At 40.4% G+C, this 25,041-nt stretch overlaps 2 protein-coding genes and 1 non-coding gene across 5 annotated transcripts in view; 2 read left to right on the top strand and 1 right to left on the bottom strand.

Annotated features, from left to right (window-relative positions):
- LOC145438187 (zinc transporter ZIP10-like) overlaps positions 1–9,081 on the bottom strand; it is a 107,955-nt gene extending 98,874 nt beyond the window's left edge. Inside the window, exons 1-5 of one of the 2 annotated variants that reach the window (XM_080315557.1) lie at positions 7,742–9,081; positions 5,876–6,062; positions 5,750–5,778; positions 3,072–3,134; positions 1,676–1,823 (exon numbers count right to left, since the gene is read on the bottom strand). In XM_080315557.1, coding sequence (XP_080171683.1) covers positions 1,676–1,823; positions 3,072–3,134; positions 5,750–5,778; positions 5,876–6,062; positions 7,742–7,840 — 526 coding nt within the window. In that variant the 5' untranslated portion in view covers positions 7,841–9,081. The remainder of the gene's footprint in view (positions 1–1,675; positions 1,824–3,071; positions 3,135–5,749; positions 5,779–5,875; positions 6,063–7,741) is intronic. The other variant, XM_080315556.1, reaches the window with a different exon arrangement.
- Positions 1–25,041, top strand: part of LOC145438179 (C-Maf-inducing protein-like) — a 173,054-nt gene that overhangs the window by 432 nt on the left and 147,581 nt on the right. The gene's annotated exons all lie outside the window — the stretch shown is intronic.
- Positions 4,613–4,685, top strand: Trnar-ucu (transfer RNA arginine (anticodon UCU)). The gene has a single exon. It is a non-coding gene; the product is annotated as a tRNA-Arg (tRNA).

Below are 25,041 nucleotides of genomic sequence, written 5' to 3'. Positions count from 1 at the left end.
CCCCTCCCTCCCCTTGGCATCTGAAGGGGACACGAAGCTGCGGCCAACTTCGATTTACCTCCATCTCGTTGTTTTTGCCTTGAGTATAGTCCTAATTGCATGTTTGAGAATCTCTTATCGACTATCATAACCTTCCATGCCATCAAATTATTCGATGGGATTGCTAGCATTCTGGTTGCATTTTGTGATATGACGATAAGGGGCGCGATATTTTTCACTATCGTAAAAGGGGGCGTGTCTAAAAATGTTGAAGAATCGCTGAGCTAATGGAAAATGAACAAATGCAGCCATCGCATTAAATGAATTGACATTTGTAGTTTGCTGTTATTTCATTATTAGAATGTTGTTGTTCTTCTTGTGACTGGTGGTGAAAAAACAATTCCATGCGTCCCATCAACCCTTGCTGATAATGCCTAGTTTAATAGCATTGCTATTACGTTTCACATAGGTCAAACACGTGATTATGACGTCATAAATGACAGAAAAATGTTTGGCCCCCTTCGGCGCGCGTAACTTATATAGGTGGTACGCGAGCACTGCATAAAACCGCGAAATGCTACGTGGGTGAAAAAGGTTGGGAACCACTGACTTAATCCTATTACTCTGTAAAATATGGCACTCGGAGATTATGCTTCAGCTAAGTGTTGGTACATCGATCGTAAGTTGGATACTTTCGCAATAGTTTTGGTGCCGCCTCTGGACATATAGGTAAATAATTCACGATGCATATAAACGACAAGTCTGGTCATTGTCGATTTTCTGAGTCTGGAATCTATTCTTTTGTACACATGCAATTTCCCAAGCGGAACTTTAAACTCAGTGTACCATGACTGTATACCAGTGGTTCTTGACCGGGTTCGCTTCACCAGTCTCACTCCGACTCGCACAACGGAAGTGAGACTTATTTGAAGTAATTATTATTCATTATAATCTTTTTCATTCGCGTGAAAACCATATTCTAACACTATTGTTGATGCACAGTTCAATTTGTGCACCTGTATTCTACGGTGATTTATAAGGTGCGTAATGCAGTCTATTTTTGTTTCAACAACTCAGCTTAAATTTGGGGTTCATCGAAAACTTGCACATAGCGTAAGAGTTTGTGGGGTTAGTAACGAACGTCTCTAGCGCAGTCGTCGTGATTCACCTCAAGCTACAATCCTATTGTTATTTAACTTGACATTGGTATCGAACGGCTCATTTTCGATACAGTTCAGAGAGCCACTGGTCCTTGCTCTATCTCAGTGGTCGGAAACCTATGGCTCACGAGCCATATATGGCTCTTTTGGGTATAAGATATGGCTCTTCGGCAAATATCTATTATTGTACTGAATTAATCAATATTGCAGCGACTTGTTGGTACATTTTCATCACGGCCAGAATAATTATTCTCGCGGCAGTTTAAACATGTATTTGAGAAGTAAAGACAATGTCGTCTACAGGTTTATAGGCTCGGACCCCCTCTTTTGAAAATCATCAAATTTATGTTACTGTCACGCCGGCGGCAAATTCTATGTACCCGGCTCGAAATCTTGAATTGTGCGATACGTTGAATAATCAAAGAGCATAGCAGACATGGCGATGTCAATTTCAAAACGCAGTTTTCAAATACGCATTGTCTTACTGATCTACGGCGCGAAATGAACTGTTGTGGATGTGAGTATTACAAACTCACCTTTCTCGTATACAATACAAGACTTCTCGCCGGAAAGGAAGACTAGAGAGGGACATAACAATCCAAACTCGTACGGACGGATCCCACTGAAAGCTGCAACCCTCTGGTCCAATTTGTATTGTTCTAGCAGGAGAGGAGCAGAGACGCACTGAATACCAACGCAAACGTAGAAATGCAATTGAGTATTCACAATCAATAACAATGTTACTATTAAAGCTACATGTCATTCAGTTAACTATTATTGAATTGGTTCGATTTGCAGATACCACCGAACACTATTTCATAGCATTGCGAATGCAAACGATTGCTTATATACTCACGCTACTGGACACTCGATGGACATTCGCAAGTCACGTAAACGAGTAAACAAATATTTATCTATACTGCAAATACTTATACATATAGTGTCCTTGCATACATTAACTTAATATAGGCTTCCTGTCAAGAGTATCCAAGCCCGACGTTTGGCACAATTGGGTTGAGTAGGCTACCATTCAAATGAAGTAATAGTGCTATAAAAGTCCATATGAATAAAAGCCGTATCTGGATGGTACGTAGTGTGATGGGTAGCCTAATTCCTAAAGCCATGGTAGGCCGTTTTAAATCGGCAGATCAGTAATGAAGAAAACAACATGTAAAGTCTTAGCGGTGTAAAATGACCCAAGGCATAGACGTAACAAGAAGTCAATAAGATGTAACGACAGCGGTTGGAAAATATCCTGCTGAAAGCTGAAAGGCCGTCGGATTATGGATGTCCTCGCCGAACGACTGGCAATGTCGGTACGAAGATGTGGAATTTTTCACACTCACACATCCATATACAGTCGTTTGTACACTAAAAATCCATCCATACCGTATTGGAAGAAATATGAGGCATGGAATTAAAGTGCTCTGTTCATGCCAATTCAAGCTCAAGTCCAACGCACATCCGAGTAAGGATGGGATGAGCGATTAGCATAACCCTTTACTCCTTTGAGCAACTCTTAGCGATATCGCAAATAATAATTAGTGACATCGCCTGAACAATGTGCATCCGGAGCCGTTTTCTCAACGTCACTGCTCCGATTGTGAGTGCCGCAGTAAAGATAGATTTTGCTGCAAGGTCTAGAGTTGCTTAATTCAATGTCGGACTGGGTTTAGTACATATTTCCGAATCCATAACCCGAATTAATTTAGTATCAGGTCTCAATCCAGTCTGATATCCAGCAGATGTATTCCAGATTGGAAGTTACAATCCGAATCCATAGCCTAATCCAATCCGACCGAACCTATATCAATTCAATTTAGAACAATGTGTGGAACAACTTGTAGGGTTCCGTTAAACCTCACAGCTTCATAACCCAAGATTTCAGACTATTAGGTGATATGTATCTGCATTATCCAATAGTGAACTTACATCGGTCTTGTTCCCGGTTACATTTTTATGATCGTGCGGGGTTGACCAAGCGGCATCTGCAAACTGAAATGATAGGCGTTTAGGGTTGGCGCTACTCAGCGTTTTTTTTTATCTACCGAACACTGCAGCTGCTGCTACCTCGCAATACCACCTGACTTACTACTATTTTCATTGATTTGACAGACTGTGGAGCTGTCCCCATCCCCACGTAGTTAATACTGATTTGTCTAAAGGTGTAAATTTGATTCATTGCCATTACTCTTAAACATATGCGAGCCTGAGGTCAGACCACCATACGATACTACAGATTAAAGATGGTGTGAACCTTTGAAAGGTTCAGTTCGTGTGAACGCGAACCTTTTTGAAAGGTTCTGTGTGAACGCGAACGTGAACCTCATGATGTCACGTGACGTCATATTGCTAATTCCAACCCAACATTTCAGTGAAGTGATAGCCTACCCTATATTAATGTACACGATACCTAGCGACGACTCGGGCCACACAATGCCACAATGCTAAAGTACATATTGACTATAATAATACCATAAAATCAATCTCTTCCGTCGCTTTGCCAGCAATTTCGACGATGAGTTGCAAGGGAATATAAGCTTACGCCTTAACGGTCTAGGGCAGAACGGACAATGTATTCGGTGTCTGAGTATTGCGACGTTGAGTGTAAAACGCAGAGTGTAAAACGGGTTTCTATACTTGCTACCGATATTACCCCATTAACAAATTATGCAGCAATAGCCAACCAACACCCCAATTGCGTGGATTCTGTTGTTATGATACAATGTACAAATGAAGTCAAGATTGGCCCCGTACATCTGCTAGATTTTTTACATCAGACAACGATATCAATTCCATTGATTGATTGAATATGCATCATTCGATGACTACATGTAGTGCCCTTGATGTTGTGTCATTGCAGGTCAAGTTCACAGCAGGGAGCCACTAAATATTCACAAATGGAAAGCTGGATATTTCGAGCAAACTTCTGTAACAAAGCAAGTAAACTTTTTGAGATTATCAAGGTGTATGCTCGTTTAGTGTTCCGTTTTTGTTATGCTGCCAGCGCCATGCATCGAGTGGCCCGCACTTGAAAGGCAATAAATTTCAACCAAAGATGTTGTAATGAAGTGGAAACTGTAATATATGAAAAAGGTTCACAGTGCAGAACCTACCAAGATTCGTTTGTGAACATGAACCTCTAAATTTCCGAGATTCACACACTGACCGCGAACGTTCACACCATCCCCACTACGCATTCCAATACTCATTAAACCACCACACATAATATAGAACTCAATCAGTTCGTGTAATATAGCGGTAATAATGTGCTCATTTGGGCATATTTCCATAAGGGAAGTCAAATGGAATTAACCAAACTCCTAGATTGTAGTAAACAGAGGCTCCACACACTATTGCTTACGATTTATACCACAAGAATATTGCGACAAAATCGCATGCACCTCACTGTTATTACAATGCATTAATTAGATGTTGTAGAATGTTTATTCTACAGTAATCGAGTAGCGTGGGTCTCCGTAGCGCAATGGATAGCGCGCTGGACTTCTAATCCAGAGGTTCCGGGTTCGAGTCCCGGCGGAGATGCCCTTAGTTTTCCTTCGAATGCTTACCATTCATACGCGTTTGGCCAATGTCTTGATGGCGAAGCATTTACAGTGTTCATGACACTGCTCAGTCAGAAGTGGAGAAAATCCCTTCAATTTATTATAATGCCACGACAACAAAAATAAATCAGAAAGGCTATATAAGCACGAGGCAGTTTAATACGGTTGCCAGCATCGGGTATATATGTCATATGACGCTTCAACTTCCAGAACAACAAAATAATGCGTAATATCTTATTCTAATTATTATTTTTTTATTATTATTAAATCATGTGGTCGAGGATTGAAATTTGTGCAAAAGGGAACAATTTCGTGGCCGTTCCATAATCGGGTTGAAACATGGCTTGCCACCCTGTTTTGCTCGCGTACGCATATTTCCATCCGAGTAACATGATAAACAGCGAAGAATGAGTAAATACGCCACACCACAGGCATATTGCAATGTGCCGTTTCGACTAAATGAAGTTCGAACTATACAGTGATCATCGCTTTCTGATATTACACTTCGCCTATATGCATTGTAAATTAAGTAGTAAGTTTCTTTCTTTCTGGCGGCTGTTGGCCATTGCGACACGTGGATATACGCGGACTCGTGACGCTGTGGAAACATGTCGAATCAGTTCAAGGACTGATGAGCATGGGGAGACATGAGCACAGGATAATGTGAGCAATGTGCATGCGTTGAGCATTTCGTTACGAGAAATAAGGATATAAGGTTATAAATGCACATGTTCAAGCGTACCCATGCTCATAGGCTATCTTTAGTTGATGAGCTCCACGCTCAAATGTCGGGCAACCATTTTTCAGAGATGAGCATGGTTTGATTTGAAAAAGTAGGATTTCAAGCATTTGGTCGGATTTGGATGAGATATGGATGTGTGATTATTTTTAAGCTGGATCTGGACACCATTTTGTAATATCATCCGTTACCGCGCGACCTTTTACTAAATTTCAGTCATCTGATCATCGGATTATCCGAATCTCGGAACCGGATTCGGATATGCAAATATTAAAGGCTTTCATCTCTCACATTTCGTCACTCACCCTCGATGTAGACCTTTTCTTTCTATGTTCTGCAAATAGAATATGATAATTGGATGCGTGGCCTAAATGTTTCCATATATAGGTTTTCGTCTTGTATTGTATTGGCGAAGCGGGAGTTCTGCGTACCTTTCTCTGTGACGTCATGTCCGTCGACAACTCCAGACGCTTCTTTCGGTATCTCGTGAATCAATCCGAGGCCTAGCTCATTCATCACCTTTCTCAGAATGTCCACGCCTATCTCGTCGGTGACACGGACGTCGGCGCTGTACTTTTCGAAGATTTTTCTCAAGTAGTGATTGGCGACGAATTCGGGCTGCGACACAGAAATACATGGAGGCAAACGGAAATATGAGAAAGGAATACTTGTGCAATTATACTTAGACTGGTGTCAGGCTGTCAGCTAAAGCTAAATGCGTGAAAAATGTTCGAACTCAAACGGTTACATGTTTCTATTTTTTTGCCGTATTCAACTGCTGGTTATGTTTTGGAATACATCTACTTTCATTATTGACATCAGTGCAACTTATGATGTTCCTTTCAGATACCCGCTCAGGAAGTGGTTGGAAAGTGTCATCACATTGTTTGGGGGAACGCAACACCGTCATACCAATTGGCTAATTACAATTTTGCATATGAAGATAGGAGATATATTGGCATTTCGGAAGGTCGGGACGTAGATTTCGAAGTCAACCCACCCTGCTTACGCCACGGCGCACGACGTACCACCATAACCGCCACAATTCAACTACTGAACAGGACTTATTGTCTCTGGCCAATGATGGCCAAGACGGGCGTATCATCACATATCATCTGTATGAATTGAGAGTCTGACCTCCGCACAACCCTTGAGACTGATCCTAATGTTCCGTTTAACACAAGATACGCCCGTCTTGGCTATCATTGGTCACAGTGGTCATAGACTTATACTGTTATGCTAAATTATTTTGTGCCCTCTCACCTGGTCAGTGGTCATGTGGTGGTCTGAGTTAATGTATGACTATGTTTCTCCGAATATACGGAAATGTAACCTGTATGATTTTCATTACAATTTACAGAACACTTCGCGCAACCCCTGGGCTAATGCCAATTGCAAGTTGTGGCAGTCGAGTTCATTTTTTCACGGCACGCTAAATCATTTCAAGCAATCTCAGTCGGTAAGATATTACGCTAGAATAGCTCCACCGAATGCAGTCCGATATATTCAGATTATTCGCGATGTTATCTCGATTTTGGTAAAAAACGGATCGAAAACAACGGCAAGGCTTAACTGCGTTTTTCAGGTTACAGATAAGTCGGGAGTGTGGTTCCTGTCCCTATTTTTGGATTGGCCTGGCAACCGAGAACATGAAAGACGTCACGCATGATATGTATACTGCGAGGCACTAAACTGCGCTAAATTGTACCATTTGACCTCTTTCAAAGCCTGGAAATCGCAACAGTACTTTACACAGTAGGCCTAATATTAAAATATTTATACCGGAGGTAAGTTTGACTTGCTCCGGGTAGACAATTGCTAAGCGGCCGAAAGCACGTGAAATCACTGAAACGTTTCGAAACGACCACTAAATGCTCAGGATCCCAAATTTTGCAGGATATTGTCTGAACGGGATGTCAAAGAGAGATTCATACGAAAATGTTCGCACGCGAGTTGTTGATATTTTGACACTTGACACACTGGTGCATTTGGAAGGTTACCGACCCCTGATTAACACTATTGGTGAACGTTGAACGATATAGGTGCACGAAACAGGAGAGTTGGCGTTATTCTATTGGCGGTGTGATGATGTGATCGCATGAGGCGGGTGCGCGAGTCGGAGTTGTGAGGGGCGTCTTAAAAATTACAAATTCGAATCAACTCCAAATTATAACTCTCAAGTCGTGTAGTGACATCCTGTCACGTCATTAAATTATATTCTGGACTCGCCAGTGTTACTATTTGTACAGGAGAAGGAGTTGGTAATCATGAGCGATCAGCCTTTCAAGTAACCTCACCGTTCCTTCAGTAGCTTCTTTGCCATCGGGTCCGTTGTACCAAGCGCCGGTCCCACAAAACAGCGCAACTTGCAGAATTATAATCAATTTGAGAAGCATAGCGCAAACAATTCGATGATGCTAACAATCTGAAGTGAATGCAAGAGATTTCGCTAAGAACAAAGAAAATCGAAGAAGCAGGCACAACACACATACACGCCAAAGGCAAGTTTATACCTTTCCTCAACGTTCAATATTTGCATTATATGGCGAAAGTCGACCCCTGCTCTCGTAGATAGAGAGACAGGGAGATATGATATTCTTTTCCGCCAGCACCATCGCCAGCTTTGACGACGGAGATGCCATATGACCAGGCCGTGTTATTTTTGGCATTTCAGGAGCCAGATGCCAAAACTGCCAAAAATAAAAATTTGAAAATGCCAAAAATAAGCAATTTTTGGCATATGCCAAAAATAACACGGCTTGCCAAATAGTGTATTTCGTTCATGGTGTTGTGTTAACAGGACCGCGTTACAAGCGAGAAGCGCGTTTGTGAAAGGCAGGTTTCTTAATCTGGGTCCAGCCCACCTATTAGGGGTGAAAGCATGGTGTCCTAAATTGTGTGGGCACAGCGAGATTGAACGGCTGACTGCGTTTGGGTTACGTCATACTTTCCATTTGCCCAAAGGCAATTTTACGACCATTTTTGACGGCTTGTCGAGCACTAAATTTGATAAAACGGGTATCAATGAGAAGCTGCCGCAGTACTGATTAATAAAATATAAATTATATTATGCTCATGGAACTGGAACCCCCAAAATCAACCACGATTTTTGCATTGTGATCGAGTTGAACATTGTGACGCAAGAAACTGTCTGACTATTTCTGAGCTGCATAGTCTCGTTTTGCCAGACAGTCTTGTTGCGTCAATGTTCTTAAACAAGCTAACCTTCTAAGGACTCTTCCATGCGAGTTGGTAATATTAAAGCCACCTGAAGTGACAAAAGTCCTCCGAAAATATATCGGTAGACTGAAGGAGAAATGATAGTCGGGCTACTAAATAGAATGTGTTGAGAGACAACACAGGAAACTCCTGGAAAAGGATCGGGAAGAAAATTCTTTCCGCGATGAGATCGATGGCACTGGCGAAGTGATCTCTTTTCGTGATGCATGGAAGCCGGTTCGGCCCTCCAAAGATTTTTAAGCTCTGAAAACCTTTTACGGATGACTGGCAACATTCCTTCCCTCAACGGCTACTGTTGAAGCCGATATTTCCCAGATTCGCTGGACGAGAAATGAATTTAGGAGAAACTTAGCTGCCCTGAGTTTGGAAGCACTGTTACAGTTCAAACGATTTAAGTCTATTCAACAGCTGTAACAATTTTTCTTACTTTTTTTGCTTACTGGCACCGATTACGATGGATACTGCACATTTTGTGGTTTCGTTTGATATTATTAACCTATGAAATCGTTAGGTTTTTTCTTCTTATTGTTTGTTGGCACTGATTATACGTGGATGCTGCACATTTTGTGGTGTCTTTTGACAAACTAGCCCAAATAAAGCGTTTTTGTGACTAATTCGAGGCTGAAACTATCTATTTGGAGGACGATGCCAAAACTGCCAAAAATAAAAATCGAAAAATGCCAAAAATAAGTTATTTTGGCAGTTTTGGCATATGCCAAAAATAACACGGCCTGCATATGACCGTAAGGTCACCTAGTCTGCAGCCCCGATTTTTTCTTCTCCACGTTATCCGTCGATGCTGAGCGCCTAGCAGGATAGCTGCGGATACCAGCTTTCGAGTCTTAAGTCTGACCCGGCCGAGGATCGAACCAACGACCTACGGATCGACAAGCCGGACTCCATCACCATCGCACTATCTCGCTCGGACAGAAAGCTTCTTGCGTGGTAACTTTGTCACACAGACAATTCGGGTAATCCAAGTGTTGTCTGCCTTTTATATACAAATCAGCTATACTTATTTTCGGCAATTTGCGCAGCAGATGCCAATGATTACATTTAAATAAACAAGATTTCTAAAATTGGGACTTTATAAAGAAAGAAGAGTTTCGTGGAACATGAACAGGAATTGAGAGGAGCGCGTTTCAAGCGAAACAAAAACAAGTGCGCATAAATCGGTGACATACTTAACCTGTTCCCTCGAACCGCTTGGGTACTATAGGGGATCCATTAAAGGTCAAGGCAAATCTGATCTCGAGGCTAAAAGCAGAGAAATGAAATCCTCGATTAACAGCAAATCCCTGGATTGATCAATCCAGCGCTTAGGAAGGGTAGAGTACAGCTATAAAGGATCCTTGCATAAAAAAAGTAGATCTTTCGGTTAGTATCCGCATATTTTAGAATCCGTCTATGAAAGCCCTAATCTATTTTTTATATTGTCAGCGATTCAGTACCTTTCCTAAACGTTTATTTGTCGTGCGGATATTTTTTATAGTAAATTGAAAGCCGAAGCCACTCTCGTTTACTAACCATTGGATAGATCAGGAGTTCTTAAAGTACTGGGTTGCGAAGTGCATGAATTTCGGCCGCTTACAATTCCTTAAAACGAACAAATTTCTTCGCACATCGCGCGATCTCCTGTGGTTAGTTTGTACACGTCTGAGGTCCGATGAAAATGAAAATGTGCCGACCTTCGTATTACCGTACACAGTTTGGTTTAATGTAATGATAGCCTAAGATTTGTCCGACATTGCTTTCACTGAAAAGCTGTAACTTGCGGGGGTAATATCTGACAGAGTATAGAGAGAAGCCGATTTTTTTTTAAATAAAAAATGAACTCAGGAATAATTAATTGAGCAGAGTTAGTAAGTACTGCTTCAGTGCAAACAATTTAGTTCGATTCAACAGCTACAGCAATCAGTTGTGAAATGTAAATGCGTTTTTTCCTTAAACAAAAATTCATCTTTTCTTGTAGTTTATTGGCATTGAGTACTAAACGTCATGTGCTTTCTGCTTGCCAAGAAATGCCAATTTAAAACGTCTTAAATAATTAGTTCAAGCCTAAAAATATTGAATTTTGATGATGAAAAAACGCAAAAATTGTTTATTCTGAAAAACATTCGGAAATAAGCTAAGCTATATTGGTATCGTTTTGATTAATCCTATCTGATTGATGATTACAAAATGATATTACCCAATAAGTTATTTCGGATTGCATATAATCATATAACGCCGGCACGGTAAGAACAGTACAGCATATACCTACCACGGAGTACATTTACAATATTACTTTTACGCCTGAAACAATACGGGCAAGAAGGACAACGACAGACGCAAGGCTCTGCCCAGAGTACTTGGTGCGGGACGTCATCAATTCTAAAACACATGCTCACCGAGAGTCGTCGACCCGTTTGGCAGACAAATTCGACTGAATACCGTGGAATGGGCTTCACATTATCCTCTTTTGATATCCATGGGTGAAAATAAGTGTATTTCCAGCATTCCAGATTTCTACCTTATCGCGGGGAGTGGATCAGGGAAACGGCATTTTCAGCTACAAAATTGTGTTTCTACACTCATTACAATAGTTAAAAATGAGTCTAAAATAAGCACGATCCTTAAGGAGATATATCCCAGAGATGTGACGGATTCACGTGTATACCATCATATTTTGAAATTTTATGGAGTGTTACACCAAAACATAATCCACTACACACCTGGGATAGTGGGATATAGCTCCATACGAATTGGTGCATTTGACTCATTTTCACTCGTTGGAAGGATGTGGACGCCCAATTTAGTGCCTGAAAGTACCGTTTACCTGATTAACATTCTACGCTATGGTGAAAATCGGCGAAACGCACGATTTTGATTTACAGCGTATATAAATCCTTGGTATAGTTACAAACCGAATATGTGCGAGACGATCACATAGCTATATCGATATCTACACCATTATAAAGTTTCCGTTCCGGCCATTGCCGCCTAAAATGGCATTTATTTAAAATAGGCTGCATCGACACGCCTTTGTGTGACTTATGTCTCATACCCGAGAATGTGGATCACTTCCTCCTCGCATGCCCAAATTACGAGTGGCACCGAGTATACTTAATTGATTATTATTATTGCTTGAACTTGAAGGTAGAATTCACCACATATAACCTTCTCGTACGGACAGAACTTCTATCACCTCTCGTTGAGTTCATCCTAGCCAACAATGTGCTAATTTAAGCCATTTATGACTTGTGATACGAAATTTCGGCCGTGACGCACCAGACTGATAAGGTGATAAGCGCCACAATGTCTCATTTCCACAATTAATAATAATAATAATGATAAAATCTGAAGTATTTCAGCGTGCCAAAGCTGGTACACCCAAACATATATTGAAGTAGATCGACCTGACAGCTCAAATATTTAATTTCCAAGCGATTAATTTCTTTCACTCATCATATCTGACATAGAAAATCATCAGTTTTTTCCGCCCGAGCGGACCATTTGTTCATGGCACACGCCAAAAATGAGCGGTTTCATATTTCATTTGATATTGACGGGAGCACGAATTACATGACCGCGTCAAGCAACACGGCATTAATCACGATGATAGACTTGATAATCATGCTTGTGCTTGCAGAATTCATGTATTTTTCACTTATCCTGTATGAAGTACGCAATTTATTCTAAAGTCGAGTTCACGTTTATTACTATCCGTGTCGAATGCAATATTCTTTCTACTGACCATTATGGCGATTGCTGGGCTCTAACTGGGTCTCGCCAAAAGCGACTGGGAGCAAGGGATCTCATGCCTATACCAGGTTACATTTTTGATTCGGCCATATACCACCCCTTCATTACGTTAAAAGCAGCGCCGATGCTTGAACGGGTAAAGGCACACTCAGCATTTCCATGCATTTAGCTATTTTGGGCATTTTGGGAACGAGACGCCAAAACTACCAAAAATAAAATTTTGAAAATATCAAAACTAAGGCATTTTCGAAAAAGTGGATTTTCAAGAAAATCTTTAATAAAAATGTCAACGAGAATTGAAAGTGGTTTGTATGAGGTAACTGAACAAGTTTATTACAGTTTCGTGAATGACCATTGACCAAGTACAAAAGGTCAAAGTCGCCGAGAAGCAACCCCCATCTATACGTAATACGTATAGTACATAAACACTCTGACCCTTTCCCTGATTTTTCTTTGCGGTTGGATATTTTTCATGATATATTGAAAATTGGAGCCACCAAATAATTTGGTTTGGTAGTGAAGACTATCATGCGAATATGATAAGTAGTATTGTGATCTGAGTGGATGCCGGCAATTTGGTACGCACAGCGAATCGGCTATTTGAGCTTCGATTTTGCAGACGCCATCGTTATCATATCAGGTGAATTCGCTTTTCTACATCGTAATGAATTCGGTTTTTCTTCTATCTATTTTGGCTCTGTTTAGATACTGCACGTTTTATGACTTCCGTTTGCTAAGAAAGACTTAACTCAAACGTTTTGTATGATTATATGGTATGGTTATATGTTATAGGCTATGGTGTGGGTATAGGCGCCACAGCAATTCCCCTAGTAGGTTTTATTTGCGAGAGCAAAGAGATCTATGCAAGGGATTCGGGTCAACTCGACTCTTGAGAGATATTTATTCGGTAACCTGCTGTTAGACCATTCTACATGGGGTCAATGTTCCTGATCAGTCGGGTTCTGCAAAATTGAGTACCGGCGCGATTCGATTTCGAGTATGAGTACTATTCGAGTACGAGTACTATTAGGCTTCCAGTCTAGTCTAACGTCAGTGCTACCCCATATAAATACAATTCGGCAATTTTTGATCATACCTATTTCTTTTCACATAATGGCAACGCTATTGGTTGATCATTACTTCATATAATATCATTGCCACAAACTTAAGCTGCTTACTAGCTGTTTTAAATGCTGTTTTATGAACACTTGAGGTTTCAAGACCTCCAAGCTGTAAATTCATGAGTGGAAGAGAGGTGTGTGTATCAGATTTCCACTATAGCGTGAGGCAGGGTTACCAGATGTCCTCCTTTTGGAGGAAGTGACCTCCTTTACGGATTCCAAAATACGGTAACCCAACGTGAGGTATCAATCAACAATCAGGTAAACGGTGCCAAATTGAGCTTTCGCACCGATTCCAATTGATTAAAATGAGTCGCTTACACCAGGCCGTGTTATTTTTGGCAAGTTTGGCATCGCCATCGATTCATATTAATAGACTCGAATTAACCACGTAAAACGCATCAGTTTGGTCTTTCTTATGAAACGGAAGTCACAAAACATGCAGTTTCCACACTGTGCCATCAGACAGCAAGATTTAAATCCGAATTGAGAGCGATGCTGGAGACCAAATTTAACCGATGCAAAACCGAGCGGTTCTGCATTATCTATTCTTAATAGTCGATGCCCTGTGCGTGCAAAATTTCCAGCATTCACACAGATCACAATACTTATGATAACAATTCAGAAATTTTCTGACAGGTTTGGATCGCCGCTTCCACTACCCAACCAATTGTTAGAAATCATGAGTGTGCACCATGTACCAAATGCATGAGCATTGACAACAGGAAATTACCTAGTAACCGCGCTAAATTTCAAAATTAGGGCCCGCTATCACAGATTCCAAAATATGCTAATTACTGCTTTGGCGTGCAGAGATCATCTATTTCCTAATCGATGGATTATACAATCCACTGATTGGCCGTAAATCCAGATTTAATCAGAGGACTCTTTGGCCCTGGACAATGTCTGAGGACCTCCAAATAATTCACTGACCCCAAAGGATTCACGGACCCCAATTTAAGAATTCTGCTTTACACACTCGTTTTTTCGCTTCATACAAACTACTGCCAATTCTTGTTGCCATTTTCATCAAAATTTTTTTATAAAATCTATATTTTCAAAAAGCTTTTTTTGGCATTTTATCTTTTTTTAATTTTCGGCAGGATATATTCCAGAGATGTAGTGGATGTGGCGCACCAGGCCGATAAGGTGATAAGCGCTACAATGTCTCATTTTCACAGTTAATAGTAATAATATTAATAATAATAGGTGTGCCGTAGTGGATTTACGTGTAACACCATATTTTGGAATTTTATAGGGTGGTACACTAACAAATAATCCAGTTAAGACCTATGATATATCCCCTTGCGAATTGGTGCGTTGACTCATTTTCAATCCGGTGGAAGGGTGTGGGCCGTGGTGGCACAATTTACGGCATGAAGTACCGTTTACCGCACAAACGGGCAGCATACGGCCCGCGGCCCGGATCCGGCCCGAGAAGGGATTTTGACCGACCCGCAGAGTGAAATTCTGTCCCGAAAGTGAAATTCTATCCGCAAGTATTGACAAGTTCCATGCGTCCCAGAATGAATCCAAGTTTGCTAACCTGAGAAATATGACCAAGAAACTACTGTCTCTGTTCGGGTCTACACTCGACAGGCATTTTCGACCATGAACATTAACAAGACAAGACTGCGTTCCCATATAACTGATGTTCACGTGCAGTCTTAGCTAAGGGTTTCTACATACGACATACAGCCGGACTTCAAAGAACTTGTTGACAACTTTTACTGACCACACATGTGTGATTGACTTCAACAGCCATTGTTAATAAATTCAATAAATACTGTTTTTGGTTTCTATGGTCTGCACTTATAGTTTACATTAAATACGATTTATTCCTCGTATATGTGGATAAATACGCGATTAATGTATATATTCTGTATTCCGGCCCGCCAAGTACTTCATTTTCCCATATCCGGCCCGCCAACTGGAGAAGTTGCCCACCCCTGGTTTACGTGATTTACAGCCAACTGTTCGGTGAAATTCGGCGAAATGCACGATTTTCGTTACAAAGAGAATATGCACGGAACGATCACATAACGATTTCAATATCTATAGCACCATAAAGTCGCAAAGTAGTTCAGCGTGACAAAACTGGTCAACACAAACATACTGATGAAGATCGAACTACAGCTCAAATATTTAATATTCCAGCGCTGAATTTATTTCTCCAACGATAACTGACATAGAAAACCACCAATACTTTCGCCAGCGCGAAGCAATTGTTCCGATCTCATCCATGGCACGCGCCGGAAATGCGCGGTTGTATATTTGATTTGATATTGACGGGAGCGTGAATTACATGACCGCGTCAAGGCACGATGCTTTATTCACGATGACGGACTTGCTCGCATTAATGCTTGTACTTGCAGAACTCCAATATATTTCGACTTATCCTGTATCAAGTACGCAATTGCTTCAAAGGCCAGTCGAGTTCACTTTATTACCGTCTGTGTCGCATGCAACTGTATTTTTTCGGACAATTACGTAAGCTTTAAGGGCCTTTAACTGGTCTCATAAAATTGACTTTGGCGAAGAGATCCGATACCCAGATACGTGTTGGTTTCCACCACTGATAACACACCCACATTATTACGTTATGCAGCAACGATCCTTGACCCGGTAAAGGCACATTCATGTCATGTCTCTCCAAATGTAAGATTAGGAACGTTGTGACAGAAATTAATTCAGTAGGTCTCATTTATGAGAAAAAAGATAGTCATGTGAGCGATCCTGTAAACTTGACTCGTGAAGGAAATATATTCGGCAACCGGCTCTTAGAGACTATATCTTCCATACGCTCAACGTTACCGATCAATATAGCCGGACAAAATCGAATACCGGGGTGATACGATTCCGAATGACATCTTCAGAGTATGGAGGATGTGGAGGGTACAAATATACGTGTATTTTATGCGACCACTAAGAAAATAACACCGATACTACGCCATATAAAGATGCTTTGGTAATTTCCGGCCATACATATTTCATTTAACTTTGTGACAAGCTGTGGGTGAATCATTACTTCACTGACGTGTGAAGCTCAGAACTACATATTCCGGATGATGGGTATCATGTTGCGTAGAAAGCATCAAAACAATGATAACTATTAGTGGAAATATAATTTTGATACCAGCAAACATAGTCTCTCACTACCCGACCCGAATCATTACCAATAATACTCCATTCATATATACGAGTACTCGAACCATTTACATACCCCTACTGATCAGTCAGCATATGGCGAAAGATATTTCAATATCATAATATTGCCAGTTTTAAAGGAACAAACAGTCATGCTCGCATCTAATTATAGTAATTGATTTTGTGAAGTACGACAATAAAAAGCGAATCTATATATCTCTATCAGTCTTACTATAAATAAAAGATTCCACTTACACATGATAGTCTCACTTATTTCTATCAGCGTAAGAGTGTCCGCAGATTATTTTTTATTATGGTCGGCGATACACGCACACATAATCGAACACGCACATTATATGTCGTGCATAACGGAACACGATGACTGTATCTACAACAACATATAAGGAAGGGTTCTTGAACCTTTTTGATCGCGGATCCCGCGCGTACCCCCATAATTTCAGAAGGTGATGACTGCGATTTTTAACAAAGGTCATAGCATTAAGGTCAACGCTGTTTACAGTATTGCACGCATAAAATAAGCTACCTAACGACCGGACAAGGTAATCACAATCACATTCCCACCCACATCGTCATCGCCGAATGATCACAATTTGGTTTCGAATAAGTTTCTTGGCGATATAGTTAAAAATTGCCCTTTCACAGGTCCCAGTTTAAGAACCCCTGATACAGGTGTGGTCGCCTAATCCCCAGTGATACCATACTTCGGCGTTAACCTTGTCATATCTTGCATCAGTGTAGTCCTGCCTCTATCTAGGTTTGTCGCTGAAATTATATATATATTGCACAAATAGGCTACTCCATGAAATCGAATATCGAATGCGCGGTGTATTCTTAGAAATGCTCATCGATTACCACTCGCGCTTATCACGTATTGACCCCGTAATTAGCCGATCTTGCATTTAATGTCTTCTGCAACCTACTTTTCCGTCGATTGTCGTACTCAATTCACCCGCTAATCCAATTAAATCAGCCTGTAGACGCCGTATCTGAGTTTGTTATGTTTGTTATGATCCATTGATACAAATGATTAACAATGTACAGCAGTAGGTCATCGTTCGCAAAACTAGGGGACACATAATAGGATGTCTAATAAGCTCATTCTTCCATCATTAAGACAAAATAACAGAGGTGTATAGTAGTGTATACTAAATCAATTTCGCCTACGTCCACGATCACGCTTTGGACAAATCGATTTCGCCTATAATCCGAACTGACACGGCTAGGCCATCATTTTATTGATTCCCAATTTCTCTGCATTGCATGCGCATGCGCACGTCACATTCCAAAATTATATTAATATTATTATCATTATTATTTGTAGGATGACTTCATCCATTCGATTTCTCATTGTCATTGCATTGTATCACAAGCTAACTAACTGTCGAACTGATGTAAAATATATAAACTGAACGCGCAGCCCAGTAACCGTCAGCCAAAAAGTAGACAGCCTGTCCTGTTACTAACTCAAACCAGCGACAGTAAGATAACACATTGGTGTCGGAATCGAGCCTCGGATGTTGACACTATTCTTGATCCTGGAAGCTAATAGACTGGTTACATTACTGTATAATGCGTATTCCATATGTAGTTAAAGGTAATGTACTGTAGGATAGTGATAACCGTGTATATTCTTGTATCTTAATATACAGATACATTTGCTAAGATCAGCGGTTACCAAACCGAAGTCCGTACAACAGGGGGTTCGCAACGAGATTATTGAGATGAAAGATGATTGCAATTCGACAATAAAGTTTTCTTTATAGTCTTTGGTTGGTATGTGTTTTTGAACATTAGTCGATGTTTTAAACATTATCTGTCATCATTATTAGCTTTTGGTTATGTTTTAGTATTCGATACGAAAACCGACTATCGTGAGTAGCACACGACTATGACGACATAAGAGTTGCGCTATCCAAATTCAAATCAAATATTGATGAATGATGACCAGGGCAATTTTTTTTTGACATGTCAAAAAAAGTCAAAATTAGGTCAAAATTGTAGCGTTAGGTCAAAATTTGTCAAAATTGTTTACGAAGTCAAACATTTTTAGACCTCTGCATTTCGTTTGTATCGTAGATTTTGCGCTGTCGGTGAAGTTATCATTTGATATTTTACAGCTTGTAGCCTACTCTATAGGCCTACCGTTGTAAACGGACCATCGTCTGCTCATTGTGATTCATAAATGGTCAAATGAAACAAATAGTGACATGGTTTTATGGTCAACGTACCGCGATATCCTAGCTGAAGCAAGACTGCTTGGACATTGCATGGTTCTTATATCAAGAAGCGCAAGCTGAAAAATTGTGATATAGACAACATTGTCAGAATGAAGCAATACGGTTTGTCACCAGCAGTGTGCACACAACTTGAGTGTTGTCAGCCAACAAATGCTGCTGTTGAACGTTCTTTCTCCGTTCTTGGCAAGCTATGTAGTAAGGACAGACACTTTCTACCCGAGAATGTAGGAAAGGATCTTTCGTTGTACTACAACAAATTTTAATTATTTCCACCAGAATACGTAATGTAACTACTGGAATTCTTCATAGGGCCAGATTTCGTTGAAATACTAGTTTTTCATGTAAAAATTTGTCAGTTTTTGAGCCAAAAACGTTTTTTCAGGCCAATCTACTTAGTAAGGACAGACAGTTCCAACCAGAAATGAAGATAAGTAGTACAATTTTAACATTATATGCGAAAACACCTAATTTGCATACGTGAGGTCAAAATTTGGTCAAATTTCAGTTTTTTGAGGTCAAAAAAAGTCAAAATTTAGATTTTTTAGGTCAAAATCTTCCGTTTTTTAGGTCAAAAAAAATTGCCCTAATGATGACACATTGCAACCAAATAAGCGCACCCATCACATCGAACACTTACCGCATTTGATAGTTTTTTTTCCTTCATCGGTGTCAGTTTGCATATATAAACAATCATCCTTTGATTTATACGAGCAGAGAAACATGAAAATAATTACCGAGGGTTCGCCAGGTAAATTTTGTAGAAAAGTTAGGAAACCGCTGTTATAGTTATACAGGCCATACAATTTGATACAACATTGGGTGGAAATATTCAGGATGAATCGGTAACTGCACGCTTGCGAAGGTCCCTGCTGACCATCAGCATTTACGGACGCGAAATCATGTCGATGCCGTGAATAAATATTACACGTCTGTATGCCAAATACCGCTAGCAACAGTTTGCGATCGTCAATATGGACTGTCAAGCTTGATGGTGCGTACTTCCTGCGACTGCTGAAAATATTCCTCCGTTGTAACCATTGTAGCACTAATATTGATCCATCTCTCGTGGATATCAATGAATTTGCTATTTTACGTGTAAATTGGCATGCTAAGAGAGCAATCGAGCTCTGCACAGTAGGCCTATAGTCACGCATTTCATCCTTACTGTAGGTCCACTATGTCATAAGTCGATATACGGCATTTACTATATACGAAGCAATAGACCAGCAGCTAATTAGTTCCGAGTTAACCAAGCAATTGCGGTACCATCACCTGCGTCAGCAAACGTAGAAAAATCGATGCGCATTATTACCAGAATAATACAGATACTAATCAATTCGTAACATGAAACTACACCCTTCATACCTTACGAATATAGCCTCAAGTGCATTTCCCTCCGCAAACATCTAAACGGCCTGATAGAACGACAATAAGCTACCTCATCTCATTGCCAACACCGTGGTTTCGCTGCCGAGATAAAGCAAAAACTAGGCTACGTTTCTCGCAATTTCACGAGAGCATCGTTTGCAGCATTCCTTCGCTTGTCGAGCATGAGTAAACATCCAGTAAAAGGGGCCAAAATTGTAGTGCGGTGAATGCATAGGCATCGAGAATTAGGTGTTAGCTTATGTGCGTTAAGTGAGTTCAATGTGGTTGACGGACTGATTTTATATCTATGTGAAAACGGCTTGGAGCCTTCCAGTATGTGTGACATTGTGACAACCTGACAGATCGTTCAATCACATAGCGTATACTGAGCTTGTGGTAGATTATATGCCGGATGGAACGGGAGCAGAAGTAATAGCATGTAGAACAGTGCTTTTCAACCTTTTTGAGCTCCATTCGCACGATTTTTCTAAAAGAAATTTCATTCGCATCAACTAACCGAAAATTGTTATACAAGAAGAAGATGAAGATACTTAACAACATTTAGTTCAGGTGTGCAACTAATTGGCTCTTATGGAGCTTCAGCTATCACGTGTCTCATTAAAAAGGAAACCTTTTTCGCTCGTTTTGAGTTCAACTATTTCACTACAACCCTTCTCGGACCACCACAATTCTACCCAACACAGCTCTACAAAACCTGTCTGACGCACGGAATTTCAAATTAGGGTGAATTAAATTCCTCCGCGTGTCGCTGTTGTACTACTGTCTACTCAGATTGCAAGAAAGGGACTATTCCGTGCCGAAAACGGAGCATATCTATGTCGAAAGGTCATTTTATAGCCAAGGTTTTGTTGTCGCTTATGTTTTTGGCGCCGCATTTTATCAGCGATTTGTTGGCCAAAACTCAACGTCTTCGTGTGCCACGACGCAGAAGGGGTTGGCCTCGAAAGGAGTGAGTGTCATACGCCCGAACGTGCTCGTTGCACACCCCTACTACACTAGTTCATCCCAACGGTCTTCCAACATGTTTTCCAGAAAACCAGTCGGACAAATCTTATCATGAATTCTCATGATAAAGTCGTATTTCTGTGTGTCTCGATTATTGGCTACAGTAACCAACGCTGTGACCTTGGCTATGTGAAAACTATCACAGGATTTTTTGCAATAAATTCAACAAATAATACACACATATTAACAGACAGCTCTGGAACCGAATCGACCCAAACTTACAACCTTCGCGGTCCATACTTCAATAATATTTGAAAGGAAAATCCTTTGCGTTACAGTAACTTGCAAATGTGAGTCTGTAATGATGGTATTTACTACTGTCCTCGAGACTCGCACTATTCGAAGAGTTATCACGAAAATATGATGACTGTTTAGCGAAAGAAAGCAGAAAGTCAATTTGACGTCATTTAATCAGCCTGTCGCAGGCTCAGACGGGCTTATATACTGTATGTCTGCCAAGTGCCACTACGCCAGCTTCCAAACCAGGCTTTTGGTTACGCAATAATTATAATGCGAAGATATTAATTCACTACGGCTTGTGAGAGCTACGATTACTCGATTAGTGGCGTGTCGTAAGTTATCCAAGTTTTAACAGGGTTGTAATGACTCGAGTCATTTTCTCGAAATACAGAAATGACTCGACTCGACTCGAGTCAATCTGTCTAATGACTCGACTTGGACTCCAGTCATTGCACATGACTCGAACCAAGTTATATGACTCGAAACTCAGCCGGCCAAGATCGACATTTCATTGCAATTTCGAAGAATAGTAAAGTAACCACCCTATTGGAGCACCGTCTATTGGTACTGGTACTTGAAAATGCGACCAAAAACTGTTAAAAGTGAGGGAAATTAGTATAATATAAATGCGAACCATTTGTTATCAGCAAACAGAGTTATAATAATTGGTGTAACAAGACTTTAACTGGAAACTGAGCAGTCAGCACAATGACTTGGACTCGGACTCGAACCTCTGCTCAATGACTTGGACTCGGACTTGACTCGGTGGTAAATTGAAAATGACTCGACTTGACTCGAGTCAAAACTATAAAAGTGAGATTGACTTGTGACTCGGAGCTTTGTGACTCGTTTACAACCCTGGTTTTTACTATTGCGTCGCAACTACAAAAGTTACATCGCTCTTGAATTTCCTATCAGGTTTATTTGAATTATTCCATGTCAGCAAAATCAACAATTATTCACGATTTTCATTCGCACAATTCACACCACCTTCGTCATTCGCACTGCATTTTTTTTTTCATTCACACCAATGCGAACCGTCACACAGGTTGAAAAGCACTGGCATAGAATACAATATAATATTTTCAATAGATTAAACATTGTTTGGTTGGCCGGTACTGCGAGTATGCGTGAGTAGTCATTGTTGGGACTCAAGCAAAAGTGGAAGCAAAATTATGAATTTATATTCAAGTAGTAGTAGAAATACCGATTTCCGCGTAAGTAAAATCGTTAGTCAAGTGCAGGGGTGGCCAAACGCTACCCCTTCGTAATTTTCGAAAAAAAGTTATATTATCAAAAGCTGAAATGCCCACGTGATTTATTGTGAACTTCTAAGGTCAACCAAAAATTTGATTAACCTGAGCGCAAAAATTGGGATGTTTAGCCTACTACTAAAACAGTTCCGGTGCATTTTCCTAACCAGGGGGTGCGAAAGGAGACATGCCTTCCCCGACATTGTTCGTAAATGTTTGTGAATCTTTCATAAAGTTTAAAGTATTTCGCGGAATATTGAAGCAACTTTAATTTTTCCTTCGAAATTTGCTTTTATTACCCTTCCCAACAACTAAAAATGACAAAAATACGTCTGATGCACAAAATGTACTCTAACTGTATTCGCAATAATAGGACGGAATATCCCTGGTCTATCTTCAGTCTAGTGATGCGCGTCCAGCGAAACCGCCATTTCAGCGACAGCCATCTCTGATCCAGAACACACCAAGACATACAAAATGTCGGTAAACATGCGACTTCGCAAGTGCACGAACTCATGAAAGGATTGTCGTTTCTGAAACCTTGGCCCAAAATAAACTACGCATCATGGCCGAAAGGTACGATATTGATATGTCCAGGCGCCGAATACTCCTGCTCTTGCAATCTGAGAACTGCGGTGCAAATGCGACCCGCAATATATGTACGTTAGATATGATAAGTCTTGCGTCGATCGTTACCTAATCCAGCTCGTTCGGATGGGACGACTACAAATTGTCACCAGTCTCAAGTGGCCCGCGCAATGATTCGAAAAACTGCACGTTACCCGTTGGCCAAAAAGGTTGCGACCCCCTGGTTTAGAGCCTGGTTATTCCCAAAAAGTAGAAGTCTAAATCATAATTACTTGACGATATAGCGTACTTACGTACAACATAAATTGTGCACTCTGAAAAAGTAGAAATTGCTCTCCTTACCGACCACCTATGCCATGTACCGATTACGCCATCACGTCAAAATAACATATGCTAAAGCGATTTGTGTGTCATCACTTCTGTGCTCGATGATGTGCACTGAACACATTTGAGCTAGACTCCAGAGATGGTCAAAGTAGTCAAGAAATCTATTCAGGTAGAAGTAGAAGTAACGACGAAAAAATCTACTCAAGTACGAGTAGAAGTACTTCTTCCATAAGCAACCTAAAACTACTTGAAGTAGAAGTAGAATTGACTGATTTTAAAAGTACTCAAGTAAGTAAGTAGTTATGAAAACGATCCTAATTCGTTCACATGGATTGTAAAAAGGTGCAAATTGAGCTATGCGATAGGTGATGAGCTTGATTCATATTGATGCATACCAGCAGGTATCCAATTTTCGGTAGCATAAGTATTCGTTCACATCATGGGATGAAAATGATAGTATTGATATGGAAATGCGATGCTAATCCTCTGTTTTCTCGAACAGCACGTTTTAGAAAATAACATGGTATGGCGCCGTTCCCCATATTATAAGGCCCGTAGTTAAGTGGAAGAGCAATAAGGAGAAGTTCTATAGGATACGGTGTAAACACTTTTGCGAGATTACTAAACGTTAATAAAAAACATGGTGGACCGTAAAAATGCCATATAGTGTAGCTTTATTTCCAGATATTAAAGGCATTACTACACTTGCTTTCATACTTCAACATATATGTTATCCAGACAAAAGAACTGATGATAATTATAACTCAAAGTATATGATAATGGGAATTGAAAGTTAAATATAAATACTATTTCTGAAAGCAGAACATGTATTTCATGTTTTTAGTCCAGAAAGTTTTAAAGGCGGTATGCTAAATCAGCTCTAAAACTAAAAAAAATCAGAGTCCACTTTTCCAGATTTGGACACGCCATGGACATGGACATGCTAGATTACGATATGACAAGTAAATGCTAGATTGCGAAACATCAATTTCAAGCGTTATGATGAGCCATATATACTGTGATGCATTATTTGATATGGACGAAGGGCGACAATGTGGTGCGAACGTAAACAAGCCAACCCTCTACCTAAATTATATTTACCGATACTTTCGTGAAGTTATACTGGACACCCCGTGTCCAGCACTGCGCGCGAAGCGCGACGAAAATTCTGGGCTTTACTAAACTTTTATGAAAATTAAATGTTGATACTCCGTGAAAACAGCCCCGAAATTCCTCAGGCTACCTTCCTGATTGCAAGATTGAACTACTTCTACTTGACAAACTG

Source organism: Botryllus schlosseri, chromosome 4 (genome assembly GCF_051294905.1).
Source record: "Botryllus schlosseri isolate E-star chromosome 4, Bs_hap1, whole genome shotgun sequence".
Taxonomy (NCBI): domain Eukaryota; kingdom Metazoa; phylum Chordata; class Ascidiacea; order Stolidobranchia; family Styelidae; genus Botryllus; species Botryllus schlosseri.
Note: the sequence above shows the minus strand (reverse complement) of the source record. Positions and strands in the feature narration are given on the sequence as shown.